Below are 12821 nucleotides of genomic sequence, written 5' to 3' on the forward strand. Positions count from 1 at the left end.
GCCAGCTTCACAGACCGTGGCCACTGGCGTCGTATGGTTTTCTTTTTGGGGAGTAGGATCAAGACCATTGGACTTCTTTTCTTTTTGGGAGTATTCAAGATCATTGTATGAGACTCGGTACAAAACATTGTATCTCCGAATAAAATGGCCAGGTGGGCCTGGAGCCCCGGCCGCATATGGTGGTGCCTATGGCCCAATTATTTTGAGGTTAATTATAAATACTTGGAGGACCTGACCTAAGCATGTGGAGATATAGCTAAACTCACGTATAGTATACGCAAGATGGAAGCCCTGAAGGCGCTCGCCGTCCGCCGCCTTCCGAAACTATGCCGATCGATCTCGACGGAAGCCGCCGCGGCCGATCTTCCTGCCCGGTCACCGAGCTGCCGCTCCGGCCAGCAGGCGTTCGCTCTAGCGCTCAACAAGCGCCTCGCGGACGACGCTGCCAGGAGAAACGCCAACCTCATCTTCTCGCCGGCGTCCGTCTACGCGGCGCTATCGCTAGTGGCGGCCGGCGCCCGAGAGCGCACCCTCTCGGAGCTGCTCGGCGTCCTCGGCGCGCCTTCGCGGGACGACCTCGCTCGGTCAGTCCGCGTGCTGACGGAGCAGTCCCTGGCCGACCAGTCACGGATGGGCGGGCCGCGCATCAACTTCTCCTGCGATGTGTGGCATGACAGGACGAGGACTCTCAAGCCCGCCTACATCAACGCCGCCGTCGAGTCGTACAAGGCACAGACCGGCGCCGTAGACTTCCACGACAAGGTCATCAGTTAGTACTTATCAGTATCGATCTGTTCTTGCCGTACGCGATTGATCTGTATATATACGTACATATGTAGAAAAGAAGTAGAGATCGATGTGAAATTAATGTGTGTGTGTATGTGGTGCTGCAGCCGGAGGAAGCAGCGGCTCAAATCAACGCATGGGCGGCAGCATCCACAAACAATCTCATCGACAAAATCATCGATGCGAGTAGACTGTCCGATCTGACCGACCTCGTGGTTGCCAACGCCATCTACTTCAAGGGCAAGTGGCAAGAGCCTTTCGACAAGAAGAAGACCAAGGACGACAAGTTCCACCGCCTCGACGGCAGCACCGTCGACGTGCCCTTCATGCGAGATTCGCGCAGGCAGCGCATCGCCTGCCATGACGGGTTCAAGGTGCTCCAGCTCCATTACCAGGAAGGCTGGCCCCAGCCACGGGGGATCTACTCCATGTGCGTCTTCCTCCCCGACGCCCGCGACGGCCTGGCGCAGCTGACCGACAGGATCACCTGCGACCCCGACTTTGTAAGCAAGCACCTACCCACGGAGACCGTCAGTGTCGGCGAGTTCCGTCTACCCAAGTTCAAGCTCGACTTCTCCGCTGGCTTGAACGGCGTTCTCCGGGACCTAGGAATCAACGAGGCTTTCCACCTCAAGAAGGCCGACTTCTCTGACATGGTGGAAGATGACGGCCGCGGTGTCAGCCTGCCGCTCGAGGAAATATCGCACAGGGCTATCATCGAGGTGAACGAGGAAGGCACTGAGGCAACCGCTGCTACCTCTTTGCGGATGCGTGGGCGTTCTATACAAAAACCCGTGCTTGTAGACTTCGTCGCTGATCATCCATTTGCCTTCTTTGTGATGGAGAAGTTGTCCGGTGCAATCATGTTCGCAGGGCACGTCCTTGACCCCTCGACCTCCTTGATGAAGCGACATAAGATCGACGACCAAGCATGAATGCTTATTTGCATACTACTAGGATCAAGCAGCATCTACGATATTTTATTGAGAACATATATCTCCAGACTAGGGTCACTTTAATGTTTTTGCTAGAATTGTTATGCATACTTGTTTCGTATCCATATATAGGATTACATACACAACTACTTATTGAGTATACATTTGACAACCGTCACTTTGCTTTGCTTCTTTTAGGGCACATCTCTAAAATTCACGACTCAGCTTGTTTGACACTTTTGTCACGCAAAATTTCCATTCAACTCACGATGGATGTCGTGCTCGAAAGCACGACTCCTTTCCGAGCAAAAACAACAAAGATGTCTCACTTTCACGGACGAGATAGTACTACAAAAGGGCAAAGATTCGACCAAACTCTAGTAAAAGAGCAAGTCTCTACTCCTCGTGTTTTGTGTGTTTGTAGGCAACACATGAACGATTTTTTTACCGTGTACTTAAGTGTGTAGAGAATTTCATTCGAGCATAAGACGGTTGCTGACTCACCAAAAGTACGATAAGACTCACTAGGAGTATAATTACATTGTGCCCCACTATACGTCGGGAGCCCTCGCGTCGCTCGCGGGAAGGACCGAGAGCTTGGGTTCAGTCTGCAGGCAGCCGTCTAGCATCTGAATCCGCTGGATTGAAGTGTCAACCGTCGCACATTCTGGACTCTATGTCATGACTTGCTGGAATGAGTTTCAGACATGATGGTACTGACAGTTCAAGAGAACATATAGAAGAACATAATATCAGTAATTAAGTGTGAATAATCCATTTAGCTTTACTTACCTTCTCAACTGAGTAGATTCAGGAACAAGATTTTGGGCTATAACACAGGGGAATAAACTGGCATGGTGGGCCGGCCTGTAGCCAAGGCCTCATTCGGCGATCATGTATATATGGACCAATTAGGTTAACTACAAATACTTAGGACCTGAGCAGCAGAAATCGCCAAACTCACGTACGCATATGGAAGCCCTGAAGACGCTAGCCGTCCGCCGCCTTCCGAAACTATGCCAATGGATCTCGACGGCAGCTGCGGCTGATCTGCCAGCCCGGTCAGCGAGCTGCCGGTCTGGCTTACAGGCGTTCGCTGTAGCGCTCAACAAGCGCCTCGCGGACGACGCTGCCAGGAAAAACAGCAACCTCGTCTTCTCACCCGTCTCCGTCTACGCCGCGCTATCGCTGGTCGCCGCCGGCGGCCGTGGCCGCACTCTCTCGGAGATGCTCAGCGTCCTCGGCGCGCCGTCGCGCGACGACCTCGCCGGGTCCGTCAGTGCGCTGGCGGAGCAGGCCCTGGCCGACCGGTCGCAGACGGGCGGGCCGCAGCTCAACTTCGCGTGTGGCGTGTGGCATGACGAGACTAGGCCTCTCAAGCCCGCCTACATAGACGCCGTCGTCAAGTACTACAGGGCGCAGACGTGCGCCCTAGACTTCCACCGAAAGGTCAGTACGTACCCATCTTTCGTTTCCCGTACGCGCCCCGCGATCAACCTACACATTATACACACATACAGATAGATGCCGATTAAATTTCCGCATACATTATATACATATATAAATAATATATCTGTGATGTTGCAGCCCAAGGAAGCAGCGAAGCAGATCAACGAATGGGTGGAGGAATCCACGAACAGGCTTATCACCGGGATCATTGATCCTAAGGAACTGACCGAGGCAGTCGACCTCGTGCTCGCTAACGCCATCTACTTCAGGGGCAAGTGGCACCGTCATTTCGACAAGAAGGATACCAAGGATGACAAGTTTCACCGCCTGGACGGCAGCACCGTCGACGTGCCCTTCATGCGACACTCACGCAGCCAGCGCATCGCCTGCCACGACGGGTTCAAGGTCCTCCAGCTCCCCTACGAGCAAGACCGGCCATTGCCCGGTCAGACGCCCGCGACGGTCTGTCGCGGCTGACAGACAGGATTGCCAGCGACCCTGACTTTCTAGGCAACCACCTGCCCAGGGGCAACGTCGAGGTCGGTGACTTTCGTCTACCCAAATTCAAGCTAGACTTCAACACTAGGTTGAACGGCGTTCTCCAGGGCCTGGGAATCAACGAGGCTTTTAAGCTGGGAAAGGCAGACTTCTCCGACATGGTGGCGGACGATGGCCTCCACAGGAGCCTTGCGTTGGGGAAAGTGATCCAGAAGGCTGTCATCGAGGTGAATGAGGAAGGCACCGAGGCGGCCGCTGTTACTGCTTGCTTTATGTTCGGTTCAGCTGGCTGCCGACGGCCAGTACTTGTGGACTTCGTCGCTGATCATCCCTTTGCCTTCTTTGTGAGAGAGGAGTTGTCGGGTGCAATCCTGTTCGCAGGGCACGTCCTTGACCCCTCAACACCAAATGAGTGACAGCAGATCCACCACGAAGCGCGTATGCACGCGTTCTAAAGACTAGGGCCACTTTTATGTTTTTGCTGCACTTGCAATTTTCGTTTCCATATACTACAAATCTCTATTAGGCAATTATTTTAAACCAGAGGGAGTATCACCTTTTCTGACAGTAATCGAAGCCTTTATTATTTTTTGAAGCTATGTTAGGATTATTACAATGTGATTGCATAGCAACCAGAAACCCAGGATTTCCATGAAAACTCGAGTTTAGAGCCTCTCTTGCATAAATATGTGCCACCATATTTATTACAAGGAGTATCTTCAAGTCCTGGAAATGCTTGTTCAATTCTTTCATCTCATTTCATGTATGAATACCTTCCATGTACTGATAGCTCTCTCATCATGTCAAATCGAGACGATACGTAAACAATATTCCTTCCTATCAGCAGCTTCAAGCCCCTGACGACATCCGAGCAATTTGCTCAGAAATGAATCTTGTTTGTTCAAGGTATCATATTTTATATTCAAACATTATGTCATATTGCTGAAGGCTAAACTCCGTTGATTCTTATTTTAAGATTACTTGGATTTTTCTCTTTCTTGGGGAGTATAAGAGGAATGTGTTGCATCACCTCTATGTTAGGACGTAATGCCCATATGAATGCATATCAAACATATATTGAATTTCCACCAATATTATGCCATTGATGAATTGTTAGTGTTCACTACAACTTAAAAAACGACTAGACAAGTGAACCTTTTTTTTGGATGGTACAAGTGAACCCATGAACCCCCGATCCATTTTAAATCACTAGAAACACCTTTCCAATACATTTACCTTGCTTTATATTTTCTACTGTTATCTAATATGAAAATACCAAAAATACTATCTCTACATACACACACAAAACCTAAATACCCTTAGCCTTTTCTTGTTTTTGTTTAGTTTACTTAAGTTGTTTACTTTACTTTACTTTATTTCTTACTTGTATTTCCTAATAATAATACGAAACCTTCTGCTTGATAACCACACGATGGAGTTGGGCAAATTAATACGAAACTTTATTTCTTACTTGTATTTCCTATTAAGAACTTTATTTTGTAGGTTGCTTGAAGAGGGGAGGAAAAATTCAGCTTCTAAGCCAATTCCTCGAGAGTTCAATATAAACCCTAGAGTCACCCTTGTGGGGAAGTTACGCTTGCTAAAACACTCTGCATTTGGAGTTCCAATAAATTGGTACACAGAAATTGTTGCCATCAGCCAGCCGGTTCTCCTCAAACAACCGTTGGGCGAGTTCCACCGCACGTACCGGTAGTTGCGTGGGGTTTTCTTCTTCGTGGCGCGAGAGGACCCGACCTTGGCGTCTTCCTCCGTCTTGTGGAACAGCCTGCCCTTTCCCATGGCGATGTCGGTGGCGGTTGGATGTAGGCGAGGTGCAGGCAGGCTGGCCTCTATTGAATGTTGGGTGCCGCCTTGAACTGGCGGGAAGCCCAAGCGCCGCTCGCGCCAACATGACACACGTCGAGGTGGGACCGCGCCATTGACGCGACTCGATGAACCAAACCATCGTCGGAGCGATTACGCACGCGGAAGACGAAACACACGTGGTCGCTGCCAGACGGGCTTGAATGCCAACGAGGCGGTCGCGTGCATTGGGCCGCGTTTGCGTCCCCGCGGACATGCCGGTCATTATTCGTTGAGCCGCTTGGCTGGGATGTAAACCTATTTTTCGACCACACTGACCGAACGGAAGCTTGGAGATGCATGTGCTTGCCCTCCTCGCGTGTATGCCTAGCTTGAGAGCATATCCACCACCCCCTAGGGGGTCTTTTTCACGCGGGCGGAAGTTTTTCTACCACTCGCCCCTGTGTACCAATTTTTGCCAGATTGGGCATGTTATTCGCCCGACGATCCCACGCCGAACCCAACACCCCGGGGTGCGCCCGGGGACACCAGCGATAGGGGAAAAAGCGTGTGGGCCAGCCTTGTCGGTGATGGAGAGCTGGTTTCCCTCCATTTTTGTTTGGTGTCCCTCCATAACCTCCCTACCTGGCCAACTCCCACCGTTTCTCGCCTCCTCCCGCGAGCACCACCCAAATCTGCCCCCGATGTCACCGAAAAAATGACCGGCCCAAGGTCTGCTTCCGCGGGTGACGCGGAGAAGCCGCCGAAGCAGCGGAAGACCATGGCGCCGAAGGAGAAGTTGGAAGGCACGACCAATGTCGTCTGGGCGGCCAAACTGAAGTGCATGGACGCGGTCATGTCTGACCAGAGGGTGAGGGTGCAGAAGGCCAATGCTAGGAAGGCTACGCAGGACGAGGAGGAGAGGCTATTGAGCATGGTTAGGGTTTAGGGTTAGGGGGCCATGCCGCACATCTTCACCGGGTGGGCTAGCCAAACCGTCAGCGCGTCTTCGTCGAGCTACTCGCCGTCATCTCCAGCATTCTTCCAAGACAACTACGGCCAGGCCACGCCAAGGCCGAGGTACTCCATCTTGCCCGAGTGCCACGACGGCGGATTCGACCCCAACATCGTCTTCCCGCATCGCCGCCCTGCACCCCGTGGACCCTCCCCCGGGTCTCTGGCCTTCGGCACTTCGTCGGAGATGCGTCGTGAGCATCCCCTTTCGACGCGTGCAGCTTGCTCGTGGAATGGAGGGAGAGACGCTAATGCATCAGATGACCGCGTTCGGCAGCACGTCGACGTTCCCCACCCCCGGCCCTATCTTCTTCACCCAGGAACACGCCCGAATCTCTGAGTCTGGCCTGGATTCACAAGAACTGGAGGCCGACTCGGAAGAGGAGGTTGAAGCCAAAAAGGAAGAAGAGGAAGTGGCACCGACGAAGGGCAATGGAAAGAGGAAGAGGAAGCCGAAATTTGCCGCTCCAGCTGAGCCTCGATACAAGTGGACGGACAAGAAAGACGAGTGCCTTGCCGACGCATGGAAGGTCATGAACATCAACCCGATCACCGGCGCGAACCAAAACTCCGAGAACTACTGGGCGAGGGTGAAGGCGGTGTTCAACAAGCGTAAGCTTTGCGACCCCTACTTCATCGGCATCTACATGGATCGTGGCGAGAAGGCCATGGTGACCCACCGGGCCATTGTCCAACATGCGTGCAACAAATGGCATGTGCTCCAAGAGCAGATCGGAGAAATCCATGGGAACTCCGGCCGAGCGGCTACAGCTTTGATCGACGCGTGCATCACCGACGCCAGGGCTCACACCAAGCAGAGGCAGGCGAAGGCCAATGAGAGGTGGAAGCTGCATTTCCAGAAGCAGGACGTGAAGATCGAGCTGCTCAAGGCCACCACCGCAGGGATGAAGAGGAACACATATATGCAGTTTCTCCTAGGGGGAAGACGACGAGCTGCGAAGGTGTGGTAAATGGCCGCGCGCAGCAACATCCTAGCGCCGGAGCCCAGCCATGATCCCGCGGTGATTGCCGAGCCCACGGCGACACCGAGCTGTGCGCATCCCACCGCGTCGTCAAGCTCCGGCACGCCGACGCCTTCGGCCACGGTGAGCCCGGAGGAGGAAATGCATGGGACACCGACACCTTCGGCCACGACGAGCCCGGAGGACGGAATGCCTAGCGCGGCGCTGACAGAGCGAAGCATCTTTCATCATTCATGTAATTTCATCGCCAAACTATCGTTGCAACCGGGGTAATGTTTTCCAAACTCGTGATGATTGTTATCTAGCGAAAAATCGAACTTTCAAAAAATGTTTTCTGTTTTGTGATGTGTTGGGGCGACACGGCTAGGAATTTGGGCCGAAATTTTCACCGGTGTGAAGGGTGACGCATTTCGGACGCCCAAATTGTTCACGCGTGTTCGTTTACGTCATCTGGCGGACGCGAAAATGACTGTTTTTGTCCGCGCGTCCATTTGCGCCCGGGGTGCCTCCAGCGGCCCGACGCATTTGTGCGTCTGCATGAATTGAGATGTTTTAAAACAATTAAATAAACAGGTTCAAAGTAGTCTCACTTATTACATCCAAATTTTTAAAATTCTACATGAAAATAAGATGGTATTCTTCTAGGCATTATCTTCATGGCCATCCAAAGCCCAATAAGATCTGTATGTAGGTGTTTGGACACGATCTCGTGAGTGACTTCTACATTCATATGCATATACTCCTCCTAGGATAATGCCCCAGGGATTGACGCAACCACTCACATTGGAAATCCCATTGGTGCTCATTGAGCCCATCAAGACGCTCGTTCTCAACGATCATGTTATGCATGATCACACAAAATGTCATCACCTCATGCATGGTCTTCAGCGACCATGTTCTTGTCGGGTGACGGACAATTGCCCACCGAGTTTGGAGCACACCAAATCATCGCTCCACATTTTCCCTGCAAGCCTCTTACATCTTGGCAAACCTCTTTGATGTAGCCCCGCTCACCGACGACACTACATCAAGACCAACTAGTCCCCCAAGTGGACCGATGACACGAGCCCGAGTCAAGGCTCTACATGATGAGGTGAACTCGCTCCTCACCACCCTTGATCTTGGTACCCCTTTGGATGGATTGCTACCTCAGGCCGGCGTGCTATGTGTCATTAGGTACAAGGCGCATCAAGACCCCGGAGAGGAGGAGGCGCCAAGGTCAAGGGAGGGAGAGAAGCAGCTGGACATGGAGATGATCGTGAAGCCGAAGCCGACGTCGCTCGAAGCGCTCCAAGGAAGAGACGGACGCTGGCCGGTCCAGGACCCGGTCGGACCGGACCCACAACCGGACGCCCGGTCACGAGGCCCGGTCAACCGGCGCAAACCGGGCCAGCTCCCCTCGTACCGGGCGACGACCGGACCCGGGGACCGGAAACCTCGCAGATTTTCGGTTTGCGCCCGGTCGACCGGACCCACGACCGGACAGCCCGGTCGCGAGCCCGGTCGGACCGGGACACATGACCGGACAGCCCGGTCCCGGAGCCCGGTCGACCGGACCCCAAACCGGATCCGACGGGAATGTCCCACCAAACCGCCTTAACTTATCCCTTCGCGTGCACTGTTCGCCCTTGCTGGCCATGTGTGACTATATAAGTAGCTGGACCCCTCCTTAGCTCTTTAGACTTGTTTTGAACTCAAACCTACCTTTGAGCTTAGTCTCCCTTGGGTATCATCCCTCTGTAATCAAGGCACCTTGGTTGTTGACTTTGATCTTGTTGAAGGAGATTCTAGTACTAGTTACTCTCTCTCTTCACCAAGCTCTTCATCTCCAACCCCAATCTCTCTCCGGGAATTCTGCCACGTGCCTCTTCCTCGGAGATTCTATTGGCGTGGTCCATCGAGCCACTGGAGGTAAGCATCGGGTGTATCGGGTTGGTGTGCGTGTGTGAGTCTCGGAGTTCCTCGTGCCCGTCGTGTTCTTCGTGTTCCTCGCATTCTCCCATCTCTCCCTTGGTTTCGAAGTCAATCCGCGAGATCGGGCCACACACGGGGTCTTAGACCTCATCATATGGTATCAGCAGCTCTTGGTTACCGCGGATTTGACCCTCCACCCACCCGATTTCGTTCCTAGAAAATTTTCCAAACAATCCCCAAAAATAGCCCCAAATTGCCTCTTGACCGATCTCGTGATTTGGTTGCGTTTTGAGTGGTTTTGGTCCGTGGATTTGGTGTTGTTGTGCTTGATCTACTATTTCCCCAACTTTGAGCCTCCAATTCCATCGTTTCCCTTCGATTTGGTCGATTTGGTTTTGGTTTGGGGAAGAACAGGAGAGAGAAAGTTCCAGCTCGCGAAACCCGGTTTCGGACCCGGTCAACCGGGCCCACGACCGGACAAGCCAGCCCAGAACCCGGTCGACCGGGCGGCAACCGGACACGCCGGTCCAGGATCCGGTCCAACCGGGCCCCAGACCGGGCGCATCTTCGCGCCCTCCTTCGACCTCGACGTCCGGCGATCTCCACCACCACCACCACCACCACCATCGCAGGTATAACTTGCAGCTTCCACCTTGTAACCCCTCTTCCTTTTGCGATCTATCCCATTGAGCATTGCTTGTCTAGTGTTGCGAGACATTGCACGTGGCCCCACATTGTGAGGTGTGTGTGTCGCGTTGAGTAAGGCATCCAAGCAAACACTCGTGTGGCAAGATAGCAAAAGCGAGGCTAACGCTAACATAGTGCGTGAAAAAGCCCCAAAAACACAAAAAGAGTGCGAGTAGCACCATACATCCATACATCCATACGACCATACATGCAAAAGTGTCCAAGTGCCACCAAAGATACAAACGAGTGCAAGTGCCACCATATACAAAAGAGAAAAAGCTTTTAAGCAAAGAGAGATACGAGAAGAGATGTCGCGTGTGAATCTAGTTGTCTCTTCTTTTGCAACCAAAGCTTTGCCTCTCCTTGTGTTAGTGTGACACCGAGCATCCGTACATACACTTTTCCGCTCACTTTTGGTTGCACTAACCCCGCTTATCTCGTGTGTGTGTTCCACAACTTTTCCGTGTTTATAGTGATCTTCACATTGACATTTGGATTTTTGGACCTTACCCACTTTTAACAACATACTCGATCTTGGATTTGTCTTTTGGCTTTCCACAACACTCGCCTAACACCATATTTGCTAGCTTTTGCGTGTGGTTTTGCGTGTGTTCCCGATACACTTGATCTTGCTTTCGGCTTGGTGGATTGCCTCAATACTATCTTACCTTGGTAAGAGTGCGAGGTAGTCTCCTTCCACTAACATACACAACATAGTTCTTGTCTTTACATCATGGATAGGAGCGGAGATGATGCAAGGGATGGAGAAGTCCTCCGCAACACCGAGAGGTTGGCTACTCAACACAACCTATGGACGCAACGACAAGAGTTCAAGGAGCAACTCACACTCTTCGAGACACGCATAGATGAGCAATACGATGAAGTGGCACACAACTTCTCCATTGTGAACCAAGACTTGGCTCTCCTTCGCGAAGCTACGGACAACTTGAATGGCCAAATGGCGGCCAATGATGCGAACATGGAGCGGCGCATGGATAGCCTCGAGCGCGCCATCACCAACTTGGGTCGTCATCACCGACACCGCTCTACTTCATCATCATCAAGCTCGTCACAAGATTACTACTCTCATGGTCACCGTTCGTCCTCAAGCTCCTCCTCAAGGCATGAAGACCATCATCGACCTCATCGCTCACATGCTCGTCATGAAGACTCTCGCTCCAACTCTATGCGGGGAGAAATCCATCGCCATGCTCGTCCACAAGAACGTCCTCCACAAGTTCGTCTTCAACCGGATGGCCATGCCCACCATGGGCGTGACGGCCACCCACATGACAACGTCTTCCACAACATGGAGCCACATGGTGATGCTCAAGGCCATGGACATCAAGACCAACCGAGGCGTGATCTCCGCAATCATCCTCGCCATGACCAACGTGGAAGAGGAGACCCACAACATGAGCAAGATGAGAGGGCAATCTTTGGGCGTCGTCAACCACCTCGTCAAGATCTTCAACCACATCCTAACCGTGAACCAAGTGAAGCAAGTGTGCACCTCCAACGCCAACCCAATGCTATGGTTGGCCGTAGAAGACCTCCTATTCCTCCTCAAGCCGCAAGAGATGAAGGTGCCCCTCCTCGTCGAAGAAACTTGGAGGATGAAGAGAACATGTTTGGAAGACTCAAGTTCACCATGCCAAAGTTCAAGGGAGAAGAAGATGCCAAGGCCTACCTCTCATGGGCACTCAAGGTTGACAAGATATTCCGCATCCACAACTACTCCGGTGCCAAGAAGGTGGCTATGGCGTCTCTCGAGTTCGAGGACTACGCCAATACTTGGTGGGAGCAAGTCCTCACTCTTCGAGAAGAGAAGGGTGAACCTCCAATTTCCACTTGGGAAGAAATGAAGAAAGAGATGCATGCTCGCTTTGTCCCCACGCACTACATGACCGACCTCTTCAACAAGCTCCAAAAGTTGAAGCAAGGCACCAAGACCGTTGAGGAGTTCTTCAAGGAGATGGAGCTCACTATGATGCGAGCCAACATCCAAGAGTCCGAGGACCAAACCATTGCTCGTTTCTTCAATGGCCTCAATTACCCCATCAAGAGGATCGTCGAGTTCCAACCATACTCCAACATGGTCGAGTTGGTCCATCAAGCGTCGAAGGCCGAGCGCCAAGTGATTGAGGACATCAAGTACTCCAAGGCCAAGACCTATTTCTCCTCCAAGCTCGCTACATCGACTCCTCCTACTACATCAACTCCTCATGCTACAAGTGCCAAGGCCGACGTGTCCTCTACAACATCCAAGAAACCGACTATCCAAAGTCGCATGAAGCAAACGGTCTCCTCCACCGCCTCCTCTAAGGCATCCACGGGACCCTCTAGTGTCACTTGCTTCAAGTGTGGCACCCAAGGTCACAAATCGTTTTAGTGCAAGAACACCAAGGTCATGATCACTATGGAGAATGGTGATATCGAGACGCTTGATGAGGATGAATATGAAGCCCTTGTGCAAGCCGCCGTGGAAAGTGAAGAAGCTTATGAGCAAGAAAGTGGAGAAGATCCTCTCTTATGTGAGCATGACCCAAGTCCCTCACTTGTGGTCACAAGGGTGCTAACTACGCAACCTCATGATATGGAAGAACAACGGTGCAACATCTTCCAAACCCGTGCCGGAATTGGTGGCAAGTCGATCAAGGTCATCATAGACGGTGGAAGTTGCCATAACCTTGCAAGCACCGAGTTGTGTGAAAAGCTCAACCTCACTCTCCGCAAGCATACTCACCCTTAC

General features: G+C 52.2%; 1 protein-coding gene and 1 pseudogene across 1 annotated transcript; both read left to right on the forward strand.

The window, feature by feature from the left end:
• The first annotated feature begins 282 nt into the window (after window positions 1-282).
• LOC124673619 (putative serpin-Z5) lies at window positions 283-1908 on the forward strand. The gene is made up of 2 exons (XM_047209667.1): window positions 283-762; window positions 894-1908. Exons 1-2 carry the CDS (start codon window positions 283-285, stop codon window positions 1719-1721), a joined length of 1308 nt encoding a protein of 435 aa, XP_047065623.1. The 3' UTR covers window positions 1722-1908.
• A 785-nt stretch (window positions 1909-2693) lies between these two features.
• On the forward strand, window positions 2694-4124 carry LOC124673620 (annotated as a pseudogene).
• The last annotated feature ends 8697 nt before the right edge of the window (window positions 4125-12821 follow it).

This window comes from Lolium rigidum, chromosome 7 (genome assembly GCF_022539505.1).
Source record: "Lolium rigidum isolate FL_2022 chromosome 7, APGP_CSIRO_Lrig_0.1, whole genome shotgun sequence".
Lineage (NCBI taxonomy): Eukaryota > Viridiplantae > Streptophyta > Magnoliopsida > Poales > Poaceae > Lolium > Lolium rigidum.

Excerpts from the sequence above, each read along its gene's own strand:
- LOC124673619 (XM_047209667.1), top strand. The coding sequence starts at position 283 with ATGGAAGCCCTGAAGGCGCTCGCCGTCCGCCGCCTTCCGAAACTATGC. Across the intron at positions 763-893 it reads CCGTAGACTTCCACGACAAG|CCGGAGGAAGCAGCGGCTCA; the intron begins GTCATCAGTTAG and ends GTGGTGCTGCAG.